Source organism: Eumetopias jubatus, unplaced genomic scaffold, assembly GCF_037043125.1.
Source record: "Eumetopias jubatus isolate StellerSeaLion01/CBP00866 unplaced genomic scaffold, mEumJub1_p1.0 scaffold_6, whole genome shotgun sequence".
NCBI lineage: Eukaryota > Metazoa > Chordata > Mammalia > Carnivora > Otariidae > Eumetopias > Eumetopias jubatus.
Genome location: NW_028274812.1, coordinates 96,158,316 through 96,168,655, shown reverse-complemented (window position 1 = coordinate 96,168,655; position 10,340 = coordinate 96,158,316). Strand labels below are relative to the sequence as shown.

Below are 10,340 nucleotides of genomic sequence, written 5' to 3'. Positions count from 1 at the left end.
AGAGAGCTGGTGGGACATGCATAGAGTGGTCCCTAGGAACCAACAAGTGCTTCCAGGAGGTGGAATGTCAAACAGAGTGGTAAAGGTAGCATGAGGACAGATACTTACACATGAACTTCGCACACAACAGCCCCTGAAAAACTTGGATGGAGTAAGATAAATTCTAATACAGCTCTAGGTGGGTTTCAAGATTTACCATGCCTCTCCAACCCTCACTTCACCCCCTACTAAAGCTTGAAGACCTCACTTCCTATCTTCATGAAAAAAATTAGCAGGATGACCTACTTTCCCCTTAAAATGCATGCCCCTCAACTTTAAACCTCCTGTTTCCATCCTTTGCTCCTGTCTCAGAGAAGCTAAATATGGTCTTTCCTTAGGGCTAACAGCCTCAATTCCTCACCATTTGATCATAAAATGTGATCCTGTCAGGTTTTTTTTCTCCACTTTGCTGATCTGTTCAAGGTCACCAATGACCTTAGTTGGTCTATCCTAATGGTTTATTCCCCTCTTAAGTTACTATTTAAGGAAGGGGCTCGTAATGTTCTTTCTAATGAAACATGAGGAGTTTGGGATGGGGGTTGGAAGATAATCTTCATTGATTAAAAAAAAAAATAATTAGAATAAGACCCTCCACAGCTGCTGAGCTTTGTGTGGAATGTGAGGCTAGGAAGTGCACCAACCATCTTATGACCCTGGGGAGCAGGAGCCTGATGGTGAGCCAATACCCTGAGACAAAAAAGAGGACAATGTAGAGAAGCTTCTCACTTGGAACATATTGAGCTATTGAATTAAGTGATGGTGGAAAAGCAGTATTTCTGAAATACTGAAGAGAATTTTTCTTGCTGAAGCCTCTCAAGTTAAGCTTTTTATTTGCAATTATAGCAGCCTAACTGATGGACTCCACCGTAGCAGAACGTACCTTCCTTTGAGCGGCTCAAGGCAGACAATAGCTTCTCACCCCCCTCTCCTGCCCTTTTCTCCCACCTTTCTTCCCCCTCCCCCTCCCCTCCCCTCCCCCCCTCCCCTCCCCCTCCCCCTCCATTCCTGAACCTTTCCTCTCTGCCTCCCTCCCTTGCCCAATATCTTCCTCCCTTTTTCCCTGTCTCCGAAACTATTCTTTTAACTTCTGGGTCTACCCCACATGGTACAAAACTTCTATCTTCTAGCCCGCAAAAGCAATTTGCAAATAATTACTGGTATTCACAGCAATTCCTCACTTGCCTGTTACTTCACTTCGGATTTCTGGCTGGTGCCCAGGCCTTCATTTTATCTCTTCTTGACAATTCTGATAAGGATGATATTTGTGGCTAACTTATTCAATGTTGTATAAGCTGTCACTCATATCTGGAGTCGATCATTTTGGAGGTATGGGAGGCACATATATAGAAAAAGAATAGCCATATAAGTGCAGCTAGGAAGGAAGTAAATATTATAGTAATCAGAATAACATAAAAGGGCATCCTGCATTTTCTCAGAAAGTCCTAGTCAGTTACCATTGATTTGCTTGGTGAATTTCATGAATCCGGAACTTAGAAAATTTGTGGTTTTCAGAGGACTTCATCTTAGTTTTCATCTCTAATAGGTTATCAACATAAACATGTGATAAAACATGTTACATATTCTAGAACACAGGATATTTTTCTTAAGGGCGGATGCCATAAAAGATTGTTTTGATAAGTATCTTAGTAAAGTTCCTAATTGCTTTACCATTCGTAAGCCTTTCCCCAAAGCTAACTCTGGTATGGGTTTATGTGTGGGTTGTTGGGGTGGGTCCTACAGTGATTCCAAGTTTTCCTGGTTAGTTGAAATATGGCTTTGGGGGGATTCTGCCTGTGGACTTCAGGTAATTTTATGTGCTTAAGTGATTCCCGCCCCCCCCCACAAACCAGAAATGAAACTCCAATCTAGCAGAAAGGTTTAGATGGTTTGGATGGGGAAAGGATAACAAATAACTAAAACATGAACTTTCTTGTAGTGAGTATGAATAGGAAACATTGAGATATTCTCGAAAATGAATCTGTAGACTGAGATGTGCTCTAAGTGTGTGCTAACCTGTGCCCGGAGTTTCAGATTACTTGCTCTGCCTTCTGGAGAGTCCATGGTTTGTATTTCAAAGCAGCAAATCCTGACTGTTTCTATAAGTAGTTTGCACCCACAGATCCTTTTCCAAATAGCTCAAAACTAAGAACCTCACAGTTCCATAAGAGAGGAAAACCCAGTCTCCTCAGAAGATGGGGGACATATCCTACTGCGCACACTAGGGCAGGTATCCCATTCCTGCCCCAGTGCACAGGGCTGGTTCTCTTGAAGAAACCCACAGGGAGATATAACAGGTAGATCCATGAAGAGCTGTGATTTTGTTTGTTCCCTGCACTGCCCCCCTGCCAACACTAATCCAAATGCAAAGATTTACTTAGGATTCAGGATAACAAGCTCCTGCTCCAACACCCATCACAACCTGATGAGTTAGCCTCTTCCGTGGGTATTTAGTGTGGTTTTGTCAATTACCAATGTGCTTCCCTTGTGATTCTTACTGTGAATATCTTTAAAGTTAACTGAGTTGTAATCAGTACTTCTCATATTTTCTTGAATTTCTTTTTATTTCAATAGTTGTGATGAATATTTAATAGACAGTCCATAATGATCCTTTCATATTTCAAGTTATATTCAAATTTATTCAAAGATAAGATCACTATTACTAGAGAAGTCTACATAAATAATAGAACTGATAGTACAGACCTGCATTTAATAATTCTGTCCGCTTATGATTTGCCTAGGTTACAGAAATGTTTTTTCTTAACATAGTCTTCCTGCTCCTCTTCTCAACTTCGATATATTAATTTTTGTTATTTCTGGCAATGCTTCCTATTACAAGAGATAAAATTTCAGTCATTTCAACATTAAAAATAACCATAAAGTCAACCAAAAAAAATAATGTGATTTAATCAAAGTACCCTGAATCAATGGAAAACAGTTTTGTTTTTGTTTTTGTTTCCATGAATTAAAAACTGCCTTAATATTCTCAGGATCACAGTGACCTTTCCTTTGGCAATTTGGGTGTGATCTGAGAATTATCAAAGTGGATTATAATATATGTATCAATCTATTCTTAGCATTGCAACTGAAACATTGAGATGAAAGTCGGACCTTATATTTTTCAATAGTTGAGTAACACCATCCTGGTTTTTACCAAAATTGATGAAAGAGAAAATATGGTAAACTGGTTGCATATAACAAACATGGGAGGTCATAATGTTTCCAGGATATGGCATCTTGCCATTGACCACAGCCTCTTGGAATAAGATAAATTCATTGAAATAGTTAACAGATGTTAGCCATACTAGAAATATAAAAGTTCTATTGCTAAAAATTATGTACGGTCAGATGGAGATTTGGCGCTTGGGCCATAATTTAACTGACTTGGCAAATGGAAAGTTGAGATGCAGAGGCATAATGCATAATATCAAGGCCACACACTTTGCACACTATGCAGGAGCTCATAAACTACTGACAATATGTATACTGTGCTAAGCCAGCTTGATTAAGTATTAACACAGCATTTGATACTTAGGGAAATCTGAAGTCAATTTTCACATCTACTAAATTAAAAAGTTATTTCTATAAGAGCAAAAGAGTAGACTTTTCTCCAAGTTCAAAAGCATGTCTACAAATCGTATTATTTAGCTTCAGCTTGCAATTTACAAATGATTGGTATTGCTTTCCACTGATTTTGTAATCTATCCAGTAATACTCTTTAAAATTATATTTTCCCACTCTTGTCTATCACTTCACATTTCAGAACAAGTTGACAGTAATGAATTTCAGATAAGTATCTGTAGCTGAAACCGATCTTTTCAGCCTTGAGTCAAGTTCATTCAAGTCAAGCATTGAAGGAGGCTTGTGCTACTTTAGAGTTTGTAGTTTTATTCACAGCTTTGCAAATAAAGTCACCAGCTTCCATCACTTTGTAAAGATTCACACCCTGTTAAGGGAAAGAAGGGATACCAGGTGGATTAGGGAGAAAGAAGACAAAACAGATTCCTTTTCATTTTATTAGTAGTCAACAATTTGAAATTACTAAACAAAATTACTCATGTTGATTTGAGAGTAACATTTGTCTTCTTCATGAATCACATAATCAGCATTTTAGATTTTTTATTAAAGCATATCTTGAATCTGACTCTTATATAAAATCATAGGCTATCTATCCCTGAAAAAACTCAGTGTAATTCAGAGTAGTATCTAAATTCTAGGCAAGACAATAACAGAACTAGAAACAATCTACAAAAGACCAGTAGAGGGCAGTTAAAATTAGTATGGTTTGGAGGAGTTCATAGATAAGGACTTAAGAAAAAACCTTTTTACTATATAAACAAACAACTTGATAAACATATGAGCAATACAGGAAAAGTAACTATATAATTTTAATGATACTCAGAAACACTATCAGTATGATATTGAAGGAAGTAGTTATAGGTCAAATAAAATGAAGTACTACTTAGTACACATCTGGAACTTGTTTTTCTGAGAAGCTGTACTGTTTGAAAGCATAAACAGGATCAACAAAGGCTTAGGTAAATCCATGAATGACAGATAGGCGGTTGGGTATGAAGGCCAAGTTCAGGGCATGCTCCTCATTTCTTGGGCTTGGTGTAACAAAAGATCCCCATCAGTGTCTCCACCCAGCACCTCATCTGTCACTATAGGAGAGGTAGAGCATTAGGTGGATTACCCAGAGATTTGCCCTCAGGTAGCATTTCATAAACTCCTATGTCTTGCCTTAACATGGACTAGAAACAATGTGGACTTAAAATTGAACAGACTCAGGCTCCCTTGCTATTAAGTAGTTCTTTTTTTTTTTATTATTATGTTATGTTAATCACCATACATTACATCATTCGTGTTTGATGTAGTGTTCCATGATTCATTGTTTGTTTATAACACCCAGTGCTCCATGCAGAACGTGTTAAGTAGTTCTTAATATTTATGTAAGTCTGTCATTTTCTTAAAAGAGACAAATATAAATATAGGACCTTTTCATAACAGTGATCATGAGATCCTCGTTTTAATACAGTCAATTCTCTCTAGAAATTTTTAGAGCAATGTTTCCTTTGTAGTTTACTTCTCCGTTTTTAAGAGTGATCAAGAAAATTATTCTGTAAAATGATACTTATAAATGATTGTCTTTTTGCTATAAAGTTGTTCTTCGGTTATCAACATTTGCTTTGGTTTGAGATTGTCTTGTCCTGGGAATGGCTTTGGGTAGACAATGTTAGGCACATTTTAGTTGACATCCTAAATGGAGTGCTATTTAAGTTTTATGAATAACTAGCTACATGTGTCTATCACTTTCGATTTACACCCAGCAAGGGATTATAGAAAGATCTTAGTCACCAGTGTTCTTTGCTTTCCAAGAATTCCATTGATAATAAGTATGTACTGGGATTTGCTGACATTTTACACAAAAAAATTCATTTTGACCTTTCTCTATCATTTTACCTAACAGATATCATTATAAAATAATATTGCATTTATTATTGAATCATTTGTCAGGTGCTTAAATATGTCTCATGTACTATGATATGTTTTACCTCATGTAAAATAAGGTTTCTGTCCTCAGGCTGTTTAGCGTCAAGCAGGCAATATGGACCCCTGTTGAGAGGAGTCCTGTATTATAATTAAAGTCACTGATAGAGATATGCTCAGATGATTATGAGGGTGAGGGTGGGGCAGTAAACCCACTGAGGAAAAGAAAGAAGAGAGGAGTGTGTCAGGAAAGGGTGTGAGGAAAGGTACATTCTGACCCGAGTCTTACTTGGGGAGTGTGAGTCATTGAGAAAGGACAGAGGGGGCACTGCAGCCAGAACAGTACAAAACTTCTAAAAAATGCCATGCTGTATATGTAGAATGATGGGCAGAGATGACCTGAAAAGGCATGAAGAGGCCATATTAGGTGTGAGAACACAGCTTTGCTTTACAGGAAATGATAATCCACTGATGAGAGCTCAAGTGGAAACAAGGCATATTCATATTTGTATTTGGGATGAAATCCTCTGATGATAGCATGGAAGATGAATTTAAAGGCAAGTCAGAAGTCTGCACACCAGTGTGGAGGATGAATACCCAGGAAAGAGCTAAGGAATTGTGCTGACATAGCTATAGCAAGGGTATTAAAGAACAACCAACCAAAATACCTTATAAGTCAAATTAGTGACTCTTGCTAAATGATATGGCATGGGGACCATAGTAACACTGGATCCTACAGAGAATCTTGGCTTTTAGCCTGGATAGCTGGTTGAATTGTAGCTCCTACCCCATGTAACAATTCTCTCCTTAAGTTTTGAATGCTTAGGAATGAAGCCATGGTTTATCTGCATTTCAGCCCTCAAGTTCTAGAACATGACCTGATACATAAGATGCACCATAGAATCAGCTGGGTTCAATTCAGTCATCTAAATCTCCAAGAAAGAATCTAATTTGCCTTAGTTTTTATCATGGCCATACATCTCTACCAGAAATGATTAAGCTACTGTAAATGAAATAATAGGTACTCCTAACCAGGAAAGATGGGCAATAGCTTTTGGTTGTTTATCCCAAGAGATACCCATCTCCTAGTGAATGTGATTGAGCATTTCTATGTAATGAGCATAGCTGTAATAACTTCTCGCTGGCTGCAGGGGAAGCTAGACACTGAAATAAGATCCTGATACAACCTCAGGGTAGGTTTAGAGGTAGAAGCACACAGGTTGGCTTGGAAGTCCTAAGGGAGGAACCTAACAATATGAGCCTGGGGGTTAGGCGGGGAGACACTAGAAGACTTTTGGGGATGGGCGCAGCTCAGTCTCCAGGTGAAATCGAGGATGGGGAATACGGCCATCTTAGTGGTGATGGAAGCAAGAGCCAAGAGTAGAGGTGAGAATAAAATGGTGTGGAAATGGGAACTACAGGCAAGTGGTACTGCAGGAGCTTTCATGTAGGTAGAGTGAAGTGAGAGAAGATGGGAGAGAGAGAGAGGTAAAATTCCATGTTGTAATCCAGATGAGGCTTTTACATCTCAGAAAACATTTTGAACTTCTAATCATCTCTGAACTTTTTTCTTTTATATTTTTGCCCTCCCCCCCGCAAAAAAAAATCTGCCTTACAGACTAATAAGCAATGTTACCGAACATGTGGCAAAACAAAGTGCTAATTTGGGTGGATGCTATAGAGGATGTGACTTTTCAGGAACTTTTTTAAAGAGACAATTCTTGCTGTCCATTGTCTCACGTGCTAAGTAGTATTAAGCTCTCCTCTTTCTTGATCATTCCAATAGTGCCCTGGGCTCTTTTTCAGAAGCCCAATTGTCACTGCAAGAAAATCAAGTTCTGTTTCCTCCTAGGAAAACCTCCATCCAAAACAAAAGTGCAAAAACAGCAATCCTAATGGCAAAGACACAGACTCTCACTCACAGTGTGTGAAATCAAACGAGATGATACATGAAAAAGTACTTTGGAGGTCATGAAGCACTATAAAAATGTGAAATGGTAGTGTTATTGGTGATGGGGCTACAGCAGTAAGTTACTTTATAAAGCCCCCTAAAGAGTTTTTATTGTATTTTCCCCACTGTGCATTTTAGCAAACAGCAAAAGTGTAGTAAAACTTTGACCTTAAAATTGCTTCCCAAATCTGAGACACATTCCCATTTGTATCTGAAAGGCATGCATGAATATTAAAATATGTTAAATGACTTACTGTGCTGAGCCCCAAGCCATTAAGCATATATATCAAATCCTCAGTGGCTACATTTCCAGAAGCACCTTTTGCATAAGGGCAGCCACCTAATCCGGATACTGCCGAGTCCACCACATTAATCCCCATCTGGAAAACAAACCAGAACCTTTAGGGCTTGTCTATTTATGGCATGTAAATTGTTGAATTTCTCTTTAACCTGTTCCAAAGAGCAAATAAGCAAAATCTAAACCTGTTATCCAAACATACTCACTCACCTGCTGCTAGAACAGTCCCAGGGGTGCTGATTTCTTTTTTACCTAATCTTGTGTTTTAGGCTAACAGAAACTCGAAGGATCTCGGGAAGTAGAATAATCTTAGATCAAAATAAAATGGTGTTATTCATTGATAATCACATGATTGTAGGGGGTGAAGCTTGAAGTAAGATGAATTCTTTCCCAGGTTGTATAGATTCTCTAATTCTCTAGTTCGATCCTAATACTATTATGTCAACACAAAATACTTCCAACACCGCAACTCAGAGTCAAGGTGCCTTAGAAGACTGGTGGTAGTGGTAGGGTCACTGTTTTAAATAGGATGTTTTAGGCTCAATTCACCCATTCAATTCACTTGATCTTTACTGAGCCATTATTTTGCGTACCCAGCCCTGCTTCTTTGGGAGAAATGAAGAGCTATTTGGGAGGCAAGACTTCCACTACTAACAATAGCACCATCTCACATTTACTGAGTCCTCATTAAGTGCTGGATATTATTCCTAACACCTTATGAATAGTAACTCATAATCTTCCCCAAAACCCCATGAGATAGATATCCTTCTGTCATCCCCAAATCACAGATGAAGAAACTCAGGTATAGCAGGATCACAAAATTTGCCAAGGTCACATCTGTCTCCAGAGAATTCACACTGGAATTTATGGTTTCTGGAAACAAGCAAATTGGTACAGGTCATGTATGTGGGGATATCAGAGGTAGGGGATATGTGTGTGCTAGAGATGTCCTTGAAGACATGATTAGAGGGGTCTGAGAGCCCTGGAGATCAGAGGATTGGAGAAGACTGGAGAAGAGAGGCAGGGATGTCATACCTCTGTAAAAGGTGACAGTTGGATGATCAGAAGCTACCGAGAGGCATAATCTGATTATTCAACTCCTGGATATTAAAGAGAAAAAGTAACATGACTTCTGCTAAAATGAGAAGCCCCTAAAAGCAGAGATCTTAGGCAGCATGTTAGGTCAGCCATTCGCATTCCCAGAATCAGAACCATACATTGTGGCTACATCTCCAGAGTCAGCCTTACAAGACCTGGGCTCAGACTTGAGAATCTGAGTTTTTCACAAGATCACGGATGCTGCTCTTGCTGCCAATCTGGGGATCACACTTCCTTTTGTTTTTCTTTTTGATTAACTTTTTATTTTAGAAGAGCTTCAGATCTTAGGAAAGCTGGTGAAGAACAGAGCATTCCCATATATAATGCACCTAGTTTCCCATATTGTTACATTATCTTACATGATTATGGTAAATCTGTCACAGCTGATGGACCATAATCGATATGGTATTAATGTCTACACGTGATTCCGATTTCCTTATTTTGAACTTGATGTTCTTGTCTGTCCTTCAGTTTGGATTTGTCCAATGTTTTTCGAATGGCTAGACTAGAATTCTGAAATATTTCGAGGAAGAACACAGAGGTGAAATGCCATTCTCAATACATCGTATTAAGGGTACATACTGTCAACAAGATTGATGACTGATAAGCACCTTGATCACCTGGCTGAGATAGTGTTTGTCAGGGTTCTGCAGTAAGGAAGGCTCCACTCCCCACTTTCCTGACTGTACTCTTTGGAGAAAAGTCACTATGTGCACCTCACACTTAAAGGTAGAGAGTATCTACAGAAATCACTTGGAATTCTCCCATTTGGGAGATTTGTATATTCTCCTCGATTTATTCAAACATTGTTTTTTATCAGTAGGGACTCCAGGTATTTTTTTTCAGTTTGATTTAGAATCCAATATTATATATTTTGTGGATCAGGTTGTTTAAGATTTGGTTTTTAGCAGCTCTTTCAGTTGGTTCCTGTGTCTTTTTGTCATAACAAAGGGACTGTGTTTTTTGAACCATTCTTCTAGATTTCCCCTTGAGACTTAAGAGAGCTACACCAAAGCCTACAAGGTTTAAAAAAAAAAATTTTTTTTGGATGATAGACCAAAACGGTTAACAGAGGTGATCACTGGGTGGTATGATTACAGGTAATTTATTTTAATTGTTTGTCTTTATTTTCCAATTCCTTCACAATGAATGCAAATTATATATAAAGTATTAAAAAAAGGTTTCTGTAAACTTTCGCCTATGGTAGAATAACAGTATGTAAACAAGAATGAACATAAATGAATCCCAGGCTCATTTTCTTGATAAACATCATTCTTTTGCAACTAAGTGATCTTTTTAGGGTGTGAGACTGCAGGGTTAATCTGCATACAAAATCTTTAAATAAGACATGATCTGAGTGAAAGGTTACCTGGAAAATGGCCTTTCCCTATTTCCTAGAATCTGAAGAGCTGTAGAGCTGGGGATTTTCTATCCGTAAGCTCTATTCCCAAGTTAATTGAATCAATT

At 38.3% G+C, this 10,340-nt stretch overlaps 1 protein-coding gene across 3 annotated transcripts in view; it reads right to left on the bottom strand.

The window, feature by feature from the left end:
- Positions 1–3,880: 3,880 nt before the first annotated feature.
- Positions 3,881–10,340, bottom strand: part of HMGCLL1 (3-hydroxy-3-methylglutaryl-CoA lyase like 1) — a 182,765-nt gene continuing 176,305 nt past the window's right edge. For all 3 annotated transcript variants that reach the window (XM_088024344.1, XM_028097866.1, XM_028097867.1), the window contains 2 exons: positions 7,732–7,857; positions 3,881–3,982 (listed from right to left, as the gene is read on the bottom strand). In XM_088024344.1, coding sequence (XP_087880470.1) covers positions 3,881–3,982; positions 7,732–7,857 — 228 coding nt within the window. The remainder of the gene's footprint in view (positions 3,983–7,731; positions 7,858–10,340) is intronic.